The sequence below is a fragment of the Aphanomyces invadans genome (genome assembly GCF_000520115.1).
Source record: "Aphanomyces invadans strain NJM9701 unplaced genomic scaffold supercont1.5, whole genome shotgun sequence".
Lineage (NCBI taxonomy): Eukaryota > Oomycota > Saprolegniomycetes > Saprolegniales > Verrucalvaceae > Aphanomyces > Aphanomyces invadans.
The window spans coordinates 2,639,059-2,654,236 of NW_008580150.1; the positions used below are offsets into that span (position 1 = coordinate 2,639,059).

Genomic DNA, 15,178 nt, shown 5'->3' on the forward strand with positions numbered 1-15,178 from the left:
GACCGGCGGGAACGAATGGTGTTCAAATTCGGGGCGTGTTTCGAACCGTGGGGTCAGAACTCGATTTAGAATTGCAGAGTCAAGCGCCATCCCCGCGATGGCGCCGTGATTGGGAAATTCCCCGGACCGCAGGGCAGAGAGTGCCGGCAGTGAATGCAAAACGCTTCTTTTGGACGCTGCGAAGATGCCTTCGGGTGGAGCATGTGCCGACGAGAGAGGTCTGTTCGTCATACCACAGTTATGCAATTGGCCCCACGCCACGTCGACGTCGTGCGGCAGTGTGCGGGTTAACTCAACGGGGATTACTCAAGTCGTGTTCTCCACGACACCCATCGACACGTAAGAGATGCATCGTGACCCAGCGTTTGTGAACGCTTCCTCCGCTCATTCTTGTATGTGTGCGTGTTGCATGTGCGCGATGATGATGATTTTTCCCTTAAACATTCGCAGTGTTTTGCCGACAGCTCACGCTGGAAGAGGCGAATATACTTCCTTGGATGTCTGAGCGCACCACTTTCATACTTGCTTTATCTGTACGAACCCTTCCCTAGCCGTACGAGGATGATTCATCATGCGCGTCGTTTGAACCTACGGGTCATGAAACGACAACCATTATCCATTCTTACAATCTGAGTACTTGGGCCTACGTCGCGACTGCATACACCAAAGTCGACGTGTCTGTCCCGACGGGGATTCCCCCACTTGTTGCTTCGTGGAGCGCCACCTTTGACATGATGGACGAATGAGCGCGCAGTGCACTTTCATTCCTCGGTGCTCCGATGCGGTCGTCCACCGAGTTCAATGTGGTCCGTCGCCCGCGCACACGTCCCTCATCCAGATTCACGACGCCAGCAGCATGAGCAACATTCGCAGTCGTTAGGATGGCGCACTTGATCGTCATGGTTCGCATGGCCTGTACGGATGCAGGCTCGGCGTAGCTATCGTCCGTCCATGATGACAATGAGGGAGAGGGCGCGAGGACGACGTTCAATTTCACACCGTTCAAATGTCACCCATCCCCGTCTCTACTGTCCACGTTCCAAGCATATTCACTCGGATACCAAGATTCTACATGTTCTTCGTCCATCGCGTCAAGGTGCCTGGCACGAGCTCGCTCCTCCAGGCGCGGCGCGGCGCTGCCTCCGTGAACGGACTTCCATCCATCTCTGCGACGAGCACTCCACACGTCCCGATTTCCCCAACAGTCATCGAGACCAGCACGCCACGTACGACGGTTCCCACAGTCGCCGACACGACAAGCCGCCTATCGACCGCACCACTCGACAAACCTCCGTCCCACTTGAGTCGAGCGGCCTCCCTCGATGTGTCCCCATACTTGCATGACGACGACGTACCAGACGACAACGTGAGCAACTTGCCCGAGCGTCTGTCGGTAGGTGGTCATCCGTACGTCGTGTCGATTCGTCACATGATGGATCAGGCGTTCACGACGACGTCGTCGTGGGATTCCTCCGCGAGCGACGCGGCTGCGGGGGACGTGGAGATCTTTCGTGCGCGGGATTCGTACTCGGCCGAAAGCCGCCTTTCGGACCTCGTCAAGCTCGAACAAATCCTCGTTTCCCCACCTCGCGTTCGAGCTCGTACGCTGTCGTGGAGTCCCCAGGCGACATTGGCCGAGACGGTATGGTGGCACCCGTCGTCTCTTCCCATCCTAATGGGACGTCTTGCCACAGTCGAATTCGGTGGCGTCCAACATCCTGCGACGGCAGCGTTCCGAACTGTCTGGCAGCGAGCAACAACTCGTGGAAGTCTTGGATGACTTTCTAGACTGCATGAAGCGCATCTACGACGACCGATGCTTGAAGGTGATGCCGAGGCGCCGCGTGGAAGCCGACTTGGAAGGGATGCTCGACGCGATTGAGACCGTGCGGCGGCACTCAGACGCACCAACGCTTGAAGCGGCCGACGAGATGGTGCGCATGATCCACCATGTCATGGAAGACGTCCATGGGCTCCACCATTTCGGCCAAAAAGGAGAAGTGGAATATGTTAAGTTATAACTGTGTGCCATGCACTACGTACTACCGCGCGGAAGTGATGACGACTTAAATTAGAGACGCGCGTAGTGGACTTCGCCGCGCTTGCCGTAGTGCTGCAGACCGAGGATGTCGACCCATGTGTCGTCGATCATGTCGAGGAGGAGATCCAAGACTTCGAGAGGAACATCGAGAAGTGTTCGCTTCATGAGTTCGACGGACGTGGCGGCATGAACGAGGTCGAGGAGGAGGAAGGACGGGCGCACGTGGACGAGGCATCGGTCGACGTACACCCGATGATGAAGTTCCTGGAGGGAGTCGAAGATCTGATGGAGGTGAAGTGGGCATGCATGGGCTTGAAGAACAGAAGCGCGGAACATCGCGACGTCGCTTTGCCTTCGATGGAGAGGGTAGTGATCTTGTTCGCAGTGAATTTCAACGTCATCGCCTTCATCGACACAGGAATCGTCTTCGGACTCGTCTTCCCACGATAAACACGATGATCTGTCCGTGGAAATCTAGTCGGGACAGTCAAGGCCGCGATGTCCACTCATCATGACGACGTACCGAGGATCGATCGTCAAAGTATGGGGCAAGCACTTCAAGGACGGCGTCGCTGCAGGAACGTTCTCGTCGCATGGTAGTTCTGTCGGACGTCGCTGAAACTTTCCACGCCTTGTCGTCGATGTGGCATGCTTCGATGGATGACGCTGCAAGCGCCGCAGGCATGCATCCCATACGCCAACGAGTTTGGAGGAATGATTGCTCGCCCGGCCGCCATTACCATCGTGGTCGCCACGAGTTTTGGTAGAAAATCGCGGCTCTGGATGCCAACAGCAGGTGCACGTTTTACGCGTTTCCATTGCGTTCAATTGATTTCATTGGTAGATGAGTTTAGCTCGACCTCCCGACCTCCCACCGATTGGCGCAATTTTGTCGTTCGAAACATTCATCATATATTTCGAGCGACTCGACTACATACTAAACCAAGTCAAACTATGGGCAATCTGGGTATCATGATATGCTGGCGACGATGGATGCGGGCAAGACACGTTCCCCATCGCTCCAAACAATGCATCGGGAATCCTTCGTGCAGTAAGATCCCTTGGTCCAGGTCCAGTCATCTCACCGTATGTTTCTCACTGAAGCGCACCATGAAAGTTTTATCTGGATTCAACACAGGCCAAAGTTGTGTGCACTAAAATGAACAGTGGTTTGATATTGTGTACGGCGGCCGCAAATGTGCACGATATGGCGCACATTTCATTACGATCATCTGGGAGGAGACGGTGCGGGAAGACAGTGTGGCCATGCAAGCGCACCCACGCTTCCAACGAAGGGCACAGACATCTTCCAGTCGGGTGAGAAGAGAGCAGACAGGAGCGGCAAACAAAGATGAGCGCAACCGAATATGCGTGGAGGCAGACAAGTCGTCGAGTGAATGTGACAGGGAGTGCCACACCATGATACATCCGCGCACATTGGTCGACGACGGAACGGCTGTTTCCGGGACTGCCTTACATTATCAACGACTGTACATGTGGAAGTCGATAGTGTTGGACGACACCCACCCGCCGTCCTCGTCGTCGTCGTCGTCATTAAAGTCATCTTCGAGATCTTGCGTCGCCGACGATTCGCTTGCCACGGCTTTTTGAGGTTCGTATTGTCGTATTTGAACAGCGCTGTCCCCTCGAAAGTAGCCCTGGAAGAATGGTGAGCCCCACGTAGGATGTCATGAGAGCGAGAGGCACCTGTGCTTGCCATGCAATGAAATTGGCTGTCGGGTAGGGGCCTTGAATCTGCCCGTCTTGCGATTTGTATTCCCACAGTACTGGCGGCTTGGCGGGAGCTTGCGGCACCAATTGCTCCTTGGGGGTGTGGTACACGTCTGCCTTTCCTTGGCGCATGAGATAATCCGACGCTTCTGTGAGCTCGTCAAACTCTCGCTTCATGTCCGGGGTTTGGTCTGGTCCTTTCGAGCCCTTCTTCTTCTTTCCCAGCCGCTTCAGTGCCTTCAGCACGGTCTCACCTTCTTCAAGCACCTCCATGAACACACTGGTCGCACGGCGCTCTGTCCAAGATTCCTCCTCGTCTTTTTGGGCTTCGCGCCTCAGGATGTAAGCTCGTTCCGCACCTTCCATGTCTTGTGCAGAAACATTCTCCAGCCAAGCATCTTCCTGAATCGGCTTGTCTTCCTTGGCCCATACAAAATTCCCATTTTCGTCAAAGTGACCGTCCTCTCTGTCTTCCTTCAAATTGAAGGCCATCATGCGCACACCTTCTTCTGCATACTGCGGCATGTCTGGTCGGTCGTCTTCTTCGCCTTCTTGCTGCTTGTGATGTCGCTGTGCATGATGAACCTCATCGCAATCACCATTGCTCTTCGTGTCGTCGTCGTCGTCGCTATCGAGCACCCCCTTCACGTCGTCGTCATCGTCGTCACTTCCACCCACGTCGTCATCATGCTTGGCGCTTTTAAATTGAACAGACTTGGTCTTCTTGTTGCCGGTCCATTTCCCCTTGCCATTGCTCGAAGGGTGCTGGCGCTTCATGGCGGCGATGTCGTGGCGTCAAAACCGGGGTCGCGAGTTCACTCGCACGAAAAACCTCTTTAATTTGATGTTGCATTGCATTCATTCCTACAGTTTTTCAGAAATGCAAGACTCAAGCGCACAATGATACAATTCAAAATATTGTATACAAGAATTGTGTATCCGCTTTTAAAAATCGAGCGAAATTTCAACTTGAGATTTAAAATACATCGCTGGGACTTGGTGGAATTTGGTTGGACGGTAGTAGATTGAACAACGGTGTCTTGTTGGGGTCATTTTGGTCCCGCGCTCGCTCGTCGCCATGGCCAAGGAGAAGAAAGTGCGCAAGTTTGCCGCGGTGAAGCGCATGATTAGCCCCAAGGACACACGCATGTAAGTCTCATGGCGATAAAGTGTGTTTGGTCTTTGGAGAACGTTCCTGACTCTCAAGCGTTGTAGCAAGTCTGTGCAAGTGGCCGTGGCCAAGAAGGAGCTCAAGAAAAAGGAGAAGGAAGCTCCCCGCCAAATGTACGTTTATCGTGCACTTCCATGCCTTGTCGTTCGCCTTACCTGATAGCACCGCAACGTAGCGATCAAATCCCGTCCAACTTGTTCTTCAAGTACAACGCCGACCTTGGCCCACCGTACAACATCTTGGTGGATACGAACTTTATCAACTTCAGTATCAAGAACAAATTGGAAGTCGTGTCGGCGATGATGGACTGCCTTTTGGCCAAGTGCATTCCTTGCATCACCGACTGCGTCATGGCCGAACTGGAAAAGCTCGGACATAAGTACCGTGTCGCACTGCGTCTGGCCAAGGACCCTCGTTTCGAGCGACTCCCATGCACGCACAAAGGCACATACGCCGATGACTGCTTGATGCAGCGCATCCAATCGGTACGATTCCCCGATTTTCAAGTTCGTGATATTGAAATGGTCTTAGTCGCGATGTTACATTGTCGCAACATGCGATCGTGAACTCAAGCGCCGAATCCGCAAAGTGCCCGGTGTCCCCATTATGTACATCGCCCAGCGCAAGTACGCCATCGAGCGCATGCCTGAAGCAAACGCTGCCAAGATCAAATAGACAACGAGTAGTCGAGTGTATATTTAAGAGGAAATGCACTGCATTGTTGCATCATGCAGATTCTCGTGACGACGTGTTGAACATAGCGGAACCGGGGACTTTGTGGTCGCTGAACTGCGGGCGGCTTTCGTACACGCACTCGACGACACCGTGGCGCCACTGCCAAGAACATGAGTACAAAAGGGAGATGTGAATAGTTAGTTACCTTTTTGGATTCGCCCTTGAGGCCAATGTAGTACAGGCGAGTTTGGTCCCCGCCAAAACTCATGTCAAAGAAAAGAGTGAGGCTGCTCACTCCTTGAAATTTGCGCAAGCTAATCACAAGTTAGGAAGGACGTTTCCATCGCGATCGACATACTGAAGCGGGTAGTCGATGTGGGCATCGAAATCTTCCGTTAGTTCCAACTTTTGAAGCGGTGGTAGTTCCGTCGCATTGGTAAAGTCAATGTCCTCGCGGCCGGCAAACCTACGCATAGACACCCGAACATGCGATCTTCTTCGTCGTAGCAGACGTACAACTTTACAGATTTCGGATGCAAACCATCTTCACCGCCGGAAATGCAAATCGACTTGACATTGACAGCTTCAGTAAAACTAGAAGCATGGTGTGAGCCATCCAGCACGTTGACATCCTCTTCAAGCACTACGTACGGAATGTACACGATCAATTCTGGGTCGTCTTCGTTGGACTCCAAGTACGTGTCTTTGTTTTTCTTGTGGGCCGCGCTCTTGAACGGGTGAGTGCGGTGCTCCTCATCCAAAGCGTTCAAGCAACGAACTTTGCTTGTGTCAATGTACTGGAACAGGGACTCGCCATCAGCATCTTCGGCTTCGTGGGAATGGTCATGATCGTGGGAATGGTCGTGGTCCGCATGCTCGTGGGTGCAGCTCATTCTTGCGATGGAACGGATATGATTGTGCTGCCACTTCCCACGTGTCCGGATAAAAGACCATCCGGATAAACTTGTCCATTGAGCGCCATTTTTCAATTGCAGAAGATCCGCTGTCGAAGAAAGGACAGGGCCGACGGCGACGAACATGGAGAACTCACGAAGCGACATTGATCCACACGTGCATGAAGAAGGAACGAAGGAAGCTATATGGGCATCGTTCAAACTTCGCTGCAACGCATGCTGGGAAGTCTTGTGTGGTTCCAATGGGCCGCAAACGTGCTATCGTACGACATGCAGTCACATCTTCTGTGTGCGTATCTGTCATGCATGCCTGGCTCGCAGTGTTCGCCCTTTATTTGGAGATTGGGTCGCGCGATAGGAAAAAGACGCGTACAAGCATTTTGGAGATGGAGACTTGACCTGCCCTGCGTGTCAAGAAGGTACGTGTTCGTCAACTTTACATTATTCACAATGATGTAGACTTGAGTCAGAGGTATGAGCTACGACGAATGTTCTGGTTTCATCAATGACTACTTCCCGAATGTGTCAGGTCTGGCAGCATATGCGAAATGTAAGTCTGTCAGGTGAACTACAAGCCATCACGAATATTGTAGGACTGTAAAAAGCGCCACGGATCCACGAGTATTGCAGAATTTACGACTCAACTAACACGTTCTGTAGAAACTAGAGGTGGACATTAAGATGTATACTCAATCTATCAACGATTCCAGGTTATATGGGAAGAAATGCTAGCTGACCCCTCAGCCTGCTTGGGTAGGATGATGCCATACAGTAACTCCTGATGTTATTGCACTGGCAGGTCAAATTCAAGGCGCATTTGGTACGTTGTGAATAGATATGTTGTGATTAACTTCAGTAGCATTTCTTTTGGTAAAATTCTCGAGATCCAATTGGCATTGACTGTAAAATTTGTCAAGTTCCAGCATGCTCAAGAGAACTTCAGGTATATTCAAATTATTCGCCGACTAAATTGTGCCCTTGTTGTAGACAGGTATACCATCCTTTACGTCTCGATGGTTGACAAGCTGAATGCTGCTACATGAAGGAGCGGTTACGCAATGCTCTGGGTTCGTATGGAACACATTTCCAGAGCTCATGTCCATCTATAAACAGTCGAAGAACACAACGGATACCAACAGCAGCATGGCGAGCGCTACTTACAAATGAAGAGTTATACCGAAAAGCTGGAAGAAGAGCTCCAGGAATACAAGAGCAAAGTTACAACATTAACAGCTTCAAACGACGATCTACGAGAGGTAGTTAGCTGGTTTCGTGCAACGTGTGCAAGAATATTGCTTCGTTGGTCACAGGCTTACAAAGATAAATCTCGGAAATGCCGCAACTGGGAGAAAATGGTCAAAGCACTGAAAACGCAGAGTCAAGGTCAGGGACAACGAGCAATGTCTGCGCAACCGTCAGGGCGCCTCCCTCAAGTTCCAGCATCACCCAAATTTGCCAACACGATGGCGAGTATCCCCAGCGCGAAATCTATTCCCCGCCCTGCTTATGCATCAAATTCTACGACACAACGCCCAGTATTTGGGCTACCTCCTCAGATGAATTCGTCGTCGCATCGCTTTGCTCCAGGTGATGCAGCTAATTCTACACTCTGCTACGTTTCTCCATGACTTGTATGACTATTTCCAGGACACGACAGCTCCGTGTTTCGCAGCAGTGGCAATAGTGTTCATGTGCCAACTCCTCTACCTCATTCCGGCCCAAACACTCGTTCAAGCAAAAAAAGGTATGTGAGTCTATTCAATATATCGGATACGACGACACGAAATATGAAAACATGTCTTTCCAGATACGCTTGACTTCAAAACGTTCGTTGCCACTATATTTAGTGCATCTTCATGTACCTCAACTTTAAGTGTAATGCACACGAGCGTGATTGAGTCCGCGCAGCCCTTGTTTGACATCCCCACGGATGAAAACTCCGTTGACGATGAGTACAACGTCGCATTCGACGATTCGGAGCCACCAGTTCCGCCAAGGCAGCATCTTGCAACGACCTCTACACGTACAAGCGGCATTTCTGGTATTCAAGCACAGTTCGTGGCATCAGGCGTGATTCTGGACGACTTGTCCTTCTTGGAGCCCGACCTTTGCACATTGGCCGATTGGCAAGCTGAAGTTGACGCAAGAATGGCAATGCCGACCAAGTTGGCACCAACACGTGAGCTAGACAACGAGCTCGTGTCGCTTCTCACCGAAATGAAGCCGAAGGCGCACTTCATGACAGCGGCAACGTACTACATGACCCATCCAAAGCAGTGGCACGCGTTCATGCGAAACCCGATTGTCCACGAATCGTGTCGCACCCTCGGGATAGCTATGGAAACGTTGCAGCATCGGTCGTTGGAGTCGTTTCGACGAGATCATGCAAACGTCGTGCCAGAGATGGTGGCACGCGTCCGCCATCAAGCACACGAGCGGGAACGGCAAGAATGCATTGCGTTAATTCTGCAAACGCAGCCGCTGCTGCAAGCCAAGCACGAGACTGCAGCAGGAGGACCATCCACTCCGACGTCCCCTGACGTTGCGACGGTACGGCATCACAAAGATCGAACGTATTCCATGCATTCACCTCCATCCACGTAGACGCGACCAACGAAGCAGCGCATTCGCCCCTTGGTACAACGAGTCTTGCTTTCTTCGACACTGATTCAAGCACTTAGCCAAGGGCCATGGAAGCCCCGAAACAGACCAAAGAGGACACTGACCGCATGCGCCTTATCCGTGAAGCCAAACTGCTTGAGAATGCCGAGCGGTGGAAAGACACAAAAGAGAGTATTCGACGTGCAGCAACGAGGCGGGCCGATGCGTTGCAGGTCATCGCCTCGCACAACTACTGGTTCTGACGGATGTACGTGTCTTAGAGAACGGAGCTGGGCTTCAAGAAAAAAGAGTTCGAAGCCGAAGTCAAGCGCAAGGGGCGCGACGCCAAGGCCGAACAAGATCAACGTCGTAAACTCATCATCGAAAGAGTTGTCAAGCAGAAGACTACTGTGGAGTTGAAACCCCAGTCAGCCCAAGAACAGCGGCTTGTGAACGAGGTATGCCCAATCTCGAAAGGATTGTATTCACATATGCCATGCATGCTTGTTTAGTTGCACAAAATCGAACTCAACGAGCACATACATCGCGCCGACAGACTCAAGCACGCCAAGGAGTACCAGAAAGCATGTTTAGCCACTCAAGGCCACTGAAGCAAGGGGCAATTTGTTGGGTTGGCGCGTCTGGCATGTTGTCGTTGTGCCGTGTGTGAATGATGCTGCAGCAAGGTCATATCGTTGAAGGTTGGGGTACGCTGTCGTCGACGTCATACGCTGAGAGAAAAAGAACTTGGGGTGCATGGTAGAGATCCGCCATCGTAACACTGTTGCCAAAGCAATATTTTCCCGCCGTCTCGACCAGTGGAGCCTCGACGCCTTCAAACCCACAAGTCACCCAATGTCATTCTGCCTTGACGGGTCTTCCTTTTCGCTGATCTAGATCAATCCACGTGAATCGGGAGCAATATTTCCACACGAAAACCAAACTGTTCGCAGCACCGCTACGTTCTGCCGCGGTTCCATGTCAGCTCCAACAACCTTTTGTCACACACACTCGAACTACCGACGACAACCGTGCGGGATTCGATCGCGTTTCCTCCAAGTGCTCGAGAACGACGGGGATTTGATTCGAGACGAGTCTATCCAGCGACGGTCGCTTGTCTCGACAGAGTCATTCACCACATGCATGTCTGTATGTGATGCCCGGTTTGATCAACCATGCCTTGCCTCTCCCGTCGATACGCACTCGTCGCTTCGTTCTGCTGATGCATCCCATCTACCGCGTGGGACTCGTACAAGATTCCCTTGATCGCCGGCGCCATATCCGCGCGCCATGAGCTACTGCTTCGCCACAGAGCGTCTAGCACAAGTTGCAGCGCCGTTGTCGTTCGGGTGCGAGGAACTCAGAAAGTGGGTCATCTGGATACGAGAAAGTATACGGATAAAGATTGCATGGACGGCTTGATGTGATGGGAGATGAATTTATTCCATGTCGAGGGAGGTCGGGAAGCTCATGGTGGGCTGGTTCTCGCCGGAAGTGATGCGGCCTCCGTGGCGCTGCTCGTGCTATCCGATGAGACCAACTGGCATGAAGAACGTGGACAAGCGCGAGAGAGGACGCACCATGATCTTGCGTATGGCTCCTTGCGTCTCCGGGTCGTACTCGTCGATGCGCTGCGTTGAGTCAACTTGCGACGTGTCGATCTCGGCGTCGCCCTTGACGAATACGCGCATGAGATTCGAACGGGTGTGCTGGAAGATGCTCGCGCAAACCTGGACGACAGACTTCCACCACGTTTCCGTGGTCTTTTCGATCGAAAGTAAAAGCACCCGCGACGAATCCAACGACCACACTGTGTCCTCGAGCTTAATCTTGTAGGGGAATGTTCCGTGCAATAGTGGGGTCTGCGTCAGCACCATCGAGTCAGGCGACGCATCATCCATGGTAGCACCTGTCCTCTCAACCCAGCGGAGACTGTCGTGTGGGTAAACGTGACTGCCACGTCCTTGGACTTTGTCCCAACTGGAACGTCCAGATATACCTGCGCAGAGTCAGTCCATCGATCGTGTGGACAAGCAATACCGTGACGTCGCGAAGACTCTGCGTCCACGTATACGTTGCCGTCGATCCGCCGTTTCCCACGGGAACTGGGAGAATGCAATGATCAGAGGTATGTGAAGACATCACGCGTATGCTTACTTTGCTTTCCTTCCGGAGTCATCGCAATTTGCGCTGCTTTCGGCGGTTGGGTTGTCGTCGTGAAGGAGACTGCTGGAGTTGGTGCAGATCCCGTCGCGGCAGGGGAGGTGTGCGTTGGAGCGTCGGAAACACGTCCTTCCAGCGGCTTGGTCGGGAATTGATGGAACGACTGCAGGAGCTGGACACATGACACGAGTTACGACAACATCCCAGAGCGACGGGCATACCAAAGCCTCGGCTTGACCCGGGGCAAATCCCATTTTTCGTTGTGGGTTGTCCGACACCACGTAGAAGTCCGTGTTGCGGTGGAGAAAGTCGAAGAATGCGGTCAGCACCCCCGCGATGCTGCCTTCCTCGCGGGCGACGCCCATAAACAGCGCGTCGTACTTGGTCATGGACACGTTCTAAAGTGAACGTATCCGGAAGATCCTTGGATTATCCGGAAATTGGCGATCGAGGAGACTGAAAGGACATGATGATGCGGGATGGGAACAAAGCAAACCAAGTAGTAGTTCTGCTGCGCGGTGGAGCATGCGGCGAATGCTCGTCATTTCAACATTTGCGCCGAAAAACTCATGTCGACGACCCCTGTACCCTACTCTTTCTGGAAGAGGTCGACCTCGTGGCGAGTTCGAGGTGCCCTCGAGTGGAAGGCATCGAGAACGAGAACCGATCCGTGAATATTCGATCCATTGCGAACAGTTCGCCAAGGCACGCAGGACACCATACGTGCTGGTGCAGGTGCCATACGAGGAAGTGATCAATCGCCCATGCCTGCACCATGGCTCCCGCACGTACACAATTGTTGCAGTGTTCACTCCCGTACACCATCGCGGAAACGGATATGCATCCGCGACGTTGCAAAGCATCGTGCTTCAACAGGACATTGCGACGCCGGGCACGACGTTGTGATCTCCAACATATACTCGGGCCAACGTTCCACTGGGTGGAAAGCGCACCCGACCTCGGACCTTCGTCCCGACGAAGCTGCACTCGGCCATGTGTGTCGCGATGTCCTGGTGTACATGGACGCTGCGACAAAGGCGCTCACGTCTCCGTCTTTTTCTCCCTGCATCGTGCCCTCACCAAGCCGTTGGCTCCGCATTCCCTCGGCGTGTAGGCGAGCAATGTCCACGTTTGTCGCAGATGCTTCGTACACAGCTCAAGTTGGTGGGTGCGGGGCAGTACACATGATGGACGACTTCAGGAGGAATTGCACGATCCTGGTGGACGCTGCGTCGTTCACAGCGTTTCTCCGGGCTGCGCTCGGCCAACACGTGAAAAGCTGTCGACGATGTGTATATGTGGAACCCGGATCCGTGGGTCGCTACTGCGTTTTGCGAGTCCGTGAACGACCCTCCCAACGCTGCTCGTGCTAACTCGACGTCGGGACGAGGGTGCGGAAGGAAGAGAATTGGTGGATGTACCCCCATTTAGGCGTTCACCATGGGACGTAGCAGCGCCCAAGCTACCGCGTGTCCGTGTCAATCTCGCTTGGAGTGCGAGCAAACGCCGCCGGTGACGGTGTGATGGCGCGGACTCGATGCGTGGCTCGACCGGCGCCGCGTCAACTCGCCCGAGGACGGTCCGTCGTGGATGCGACTATGGTACGATTCGTCGCTTTCGTCGTCCGAGAGCGCCATGAGCGGTCGATGGCTACGGCCAGGGAATGAGAATGGTTGAGTATTCCAACGAGCACGTACGATGGATCGGACGGCTGGCGACTGGCCTGGAATCGTGCATACATTTCAGAGATCTTGTTCTTCACGGCTGGAGAGAAATATTGTAAACACGAAACGAGAAGAGGAGAATGACTGACAAGTTCTCATGTCGGAGAGCCGCTCGCCCACGGCCACGATTGTTTCGTTCGCGACGTCGTACGCCGACTTTTCTGGCACAGCGGGAGGAGGCACACGATAGCGCCGACCATCGACTCCTAAACGAAGAGGAATCGTGAGCTTATGGCAACCTTTGCCCGATTTTGTATACCAATGTAGTTTGATATGTCCTGGTCGGCCGCGATTTCTTGGCGAAAGTATTCGCTCTGCAACATTTCGGCAAGCATCCGGTCCTGTGTTTCCTGGTCGGAGGCGGCGCCAGTGGGAACACGGAGAAAGTCGTCGGGAAGTACTGCTCGAGATCGATGAAGAGTTTGTGCCGTTGATGGAGGTGGTGGAAACGAGGCGAGTGTGGTGGCTTCAGTTGGGAGGACCGCGGTGGCCGGTGCAGTCGACGGATTGTCCGTTTGCATCGCAAGCAAGGCATCAATGGTGCGTTCCAGATGTCCTTCGTTGGCTTCAAGAACGGCCACGAGCGTGTCCTTGTCATACAGCTCGAACATCATGCTCAACGACTCGATGGCGTCGTCGACCGTCGTCATCGCGATACCAACACGTCCACGATCCGACTTTGTCCCGAGCCACAATAAAAAAAAATCAACAGAAACCATATTTCCGGATAAAAATGGAATATTGTAACCTTGTCAAAGCTCCATCAAAATGCAAACGTCAGCGTGCCTGTGACGATCGAGAGCACAGCACTTGGCAGTCTCGTGATCTCGAGGCTGCACATGTAGAGTTTCGGGGTTTCAGTGGACGTGTCATGGTGCAATCGCGGGGGGTAAGTGAAGTCTGTGTGATGTGTCGAGTGGTTGGCATGTGCAGACGAAAAAGGCATCCACTTCGGTCACCACCAGTTCACGCGACAAGTGCAGCTGAATTTGATCTCTGACTCGTTCTACCTGTCCTTCATTATATGGGCTGCAGAGCTCGTACGTTGCGAGGACGACGACTTGTCGTCAATACCATGATCCTATCGCCATATGACACTACACTGCAGCCATGCCCGCGCCTGCAGGGTTGGCTAAGACGTGGTAGTCCATGGTAACCACGTAGCGTTCTGGGTCGGCGTGTTCGCCGCGAATACATAGCTTTCACCACCTATGGTCTGGCTCACGACGATGCAGTTGGTCTGTGAGTACCCCACATTCTATCACACATCCCAATTGAGGCAGCAGCTGCTAGTAGGATGTTCTCGGCAACTCACAGGTTTCGCAGGTGCTGCTTGAATGGTGCCATGAGTGATACGTCCAATGGATGGCAGTGGGAGGGACCATTGAGTGCGAGGGCACACACCTTCATACCAACTGACTGTGACTATGCAGAGTCCACGCTCTCCTTGCTGACGTTGCATTCAAAGTTGTCCTACACAAGAACGCACTGGCCTTGACCTTTTAAAGCAAGAACAAACTAAAGGTACTGTTGCCATACAGAACTCTCCATCCATGCCTTCGTCTGCATTGCGTAGAAGTGGCCGCTTGAATACGTTGGGAACTCGATCCGTTCAATGTCGCCTCCTGGTTCACCCTTGATGACGAACGTGATAGGCGTCTTCTCTCTGTCCCGACGAATGGCAAGGACAGCAGTCATGCTGCGCAAGTGTTTCTCGCCTGCTGACAGCTTTGCGTTGACTCCACGACGGGACCAAGTGTATCGGGGTGGCATATCGTCCTGGATTCCTGTTTCGTCCACATTGTAAACACCTTTTGTCAAGTTTCGAACCGTAATCGTTGTGAATTCGAGCTGCAAACTCATCTCGGGTCAGTGATAGTCTTCTTCGATCTGCAGGCTTGCTGGTGGGTGTAGCCGCTACGGCGGCAGCCTCGTGCAAGAGCTTGAGAAGGTGGTCGTACCTACGGCCTAGTTTCTGTCGGGCAATGTATTTTGAGACTTTGAGTCCCATTCTTCGAGTTTTGTCTTGAGATAGTTGATCATGTGTATGCAGGTCTGTAACGACTCCGGTACTTTTTGGCAGAGAGACACTGAATCAGGATAGAAAGCCGGATAACGCGGTGGACAGGAGACTTGGAGGTTGGAGGCAAATCGCAGA

At 52.9% G+C, this 15,178-nt stretch overlaps 8 protein-coding genes across 9 annotated transcripts; 3 read left to right on the forward strand and 5 right to left on the reverse strand.

Annotated features, from left to right (window-relative positions):
- The first annotated feature begins 1,010 nt into the window (after positions 1–1,010).
- H310_03760 lies at positions 1,011–2,792 on the forward strand. Of its 2 annotated transcripts, XM_008867742.1 has the most exons (3): positions 1,011–1,393; positions 1,442–1,642; positions 1,695–2,792. In XM_008867742.1, the coding sequence occupies exons 1-3, from the start codon at positions 1,073–1,075 to the stop codon at positions 2,019–2,021; spliced, it is 849 nt and encodes a 282-aa protein (XP_008865964.1). In that variant the 5' UTR covers positions 1,011–1,072; the 3' UTR covers positions 2,022–2,792. The 2 variants fall into 2 exon arrangements, with proteins under 2 accessions (XP_008865964.1, XP_008865963.1); XM_008867741.1 differs by having other exon boundaries at positions 1,011–1,642.
- On the reverse strand, positions 1,620–2,792 carry H310_03761 (hypothetical protein). The gene is made up of 2 exons (XM_008867743.1): positions 2,565–2,792; positions 1,620–2,515 (listed from the first exon to the last, which is right to left on the reverse strand). Exons 1-2 carry the CDS (start codon positions 2,733–2,735, stop codon positions 2,072–2,074), a joined length of 615 nt encoding a protein of 204 aa, XP_008865965.1. The 5' UTR covers positions 2,736–2,792; the 3' UTR covers positions 1,620–2,071.
- Positions 2,793–3,368: 576 nt separating this feature from the next.
- Positions 3,369–4,594, reverse strand: H310_03762 (hypothetical protein). The gene is made up of 2 exons (XM_008867744.1): positions 3,749–4,594; positions 3,369–3,699 (listed from the first exon to the last, which is right to left on the reverse strand). The coding sequence occupies exons 1-2, from the start codon at positions 4,547–4,549 to the stop codon at positions 3,523–3,525; spliced, it is 978 nt and encodes a 325-aa protein (XP_008865966.1). The 5' UTR covers positions 4,550–4,594; the 3' UTR covers positions 3,369–3,522.
- A 215-nt stretch (positions 4,595–4,809) lies between these two features.
- Positions 4,810–5,678, forward strand: H310_03763 (hypothetical protein). The gene is made up of 4 exons (XM_008867745.1): positions 4,810–4,921; positions 4,988–5,056; positions 5,119–5,428; positions 5,475–5,678. Exons 1-4 carry the CDS (start codon positions 4,851–4,853, stop codon positions 5,616–5,618), a joined length of 594 nt encoding a protein of 197 aa, XP_008865967.1. The 5' UTR covers positions 4,810–4,850; the 3' UTR covers positions 5,619–5,678.
- Positions 5,616–6,525, reverse strand: H310_03764 (hypothetical protein). The gene is made up of 5 exons (XM_008867746.1): positions 6,270–6,525; positions 6,135–6,212; positions 5,977–6,084; positions 5,824–5,932; positions 5,616–5,777 (listed from the first exon to the last, which is right to left on the reverse strand). The coding sequence occupies exons 1-5, from the start codon at positions 6,509–6,511 to the stop codon at positions 5,670–5,672; spliced, it is 645 nt and encodes a 214-aa protein (XP_008865968.1). The 5' UTR covers positions 6,512–6,525; the 3' UTR covers positions 5,616–5,669.
- An 88-nt stretch (positions 6,526–6,613) lies between these two features.
- Positions 6,614–10,069, forward strand: H310_03765 (hypothetical protein). The gene is made up of 18 exons (XM_008867747.1): positions 6,614–6,821; positions 6,891–6,951; positions 6,992–7,004; positions 7,062–7,082; positions 7,126–7,153; positions 7,193–7,201; positions 7,243–7,285; positions 7,332–7,352; positions 7,392–7,475; positions 7,520–7,523; positions 7,578–7,599; positions 7,646–7,788; positions 7,843–8,276; positions 8,340–9,082; positions 9,137–9,169; positions 9,214–9,366; positions 9,415–9,591; positions 9,646–10,069. Exons 13-18 carry the CDS (start codon positions 8,123–8,125, stop codon positions 9,742–9,744), a joined length of 1,359 nt encoding a protein of 452 aa, XP_008865969.1. The 5' UTR covers positions 6,614–6,821; positions 6,891–6,951; positions 6,992–7,004; positions 7,062–7,082; positions 7,126–7,153; positions 7,193–7,201; positions 7,243–7,285; positions 7,332–7,352; positions 7,392–7,475; positions 7,520–7,523; positions 7,578–7,599; positions 7,646–7,788; positions 7,843–8,122; the 3' UTR covers positions 9,745–10,069.
- Positions 10,070–10,572: 503 nt separating this feature from the next.
- H310_03766 (hypothetical protein) lies at positions 10,573–11,685 on the reverse strand (the record flags this gene model as incomplete). Its single annotated transcript, XM_008867748.1, has 6 exons — positions 10,573–10,656; positions 10,714–10,995; positions 11,043–11,132; positions 11,174–11,238; positions 11,291–11,468; positions 11,518–11,685. 6 exons carry the CDS (start codon positions 11,683–11,685, stop codon positions 10,573–10,575), a joined length of 867 nt encoding a protein of 288 aa, XP_008865970.1.
- An 821-nt stretch (positions 11,686–12,506) lies between these two features.
- H310_03767 (hypothetical protein) lies at positions 12,507–13,751 on the reverse strand. The gene is made up of 4 exons (XM_008867749.1): positions 13,280–13,751; positions 13,110–13,226; positions 12,994–13,060; positions 12,507–12,946 (listed from the first exon to the last, which is right to left on the reverse strand). Exons 1-4 carry the CDS (start codon positions 13,737–13,739, stop codon positions 12,775–12,777), a joined length of 816 nt encoding a protein of 271 aa, XP_008865971.1. The 5' UTR covers positions 13,740–13,751; the 3' UTR covers positions 12,507–12,774.
- Between the last annotated feature and the right edge of the window lie 1,427 nt (positions 13,752–15,178).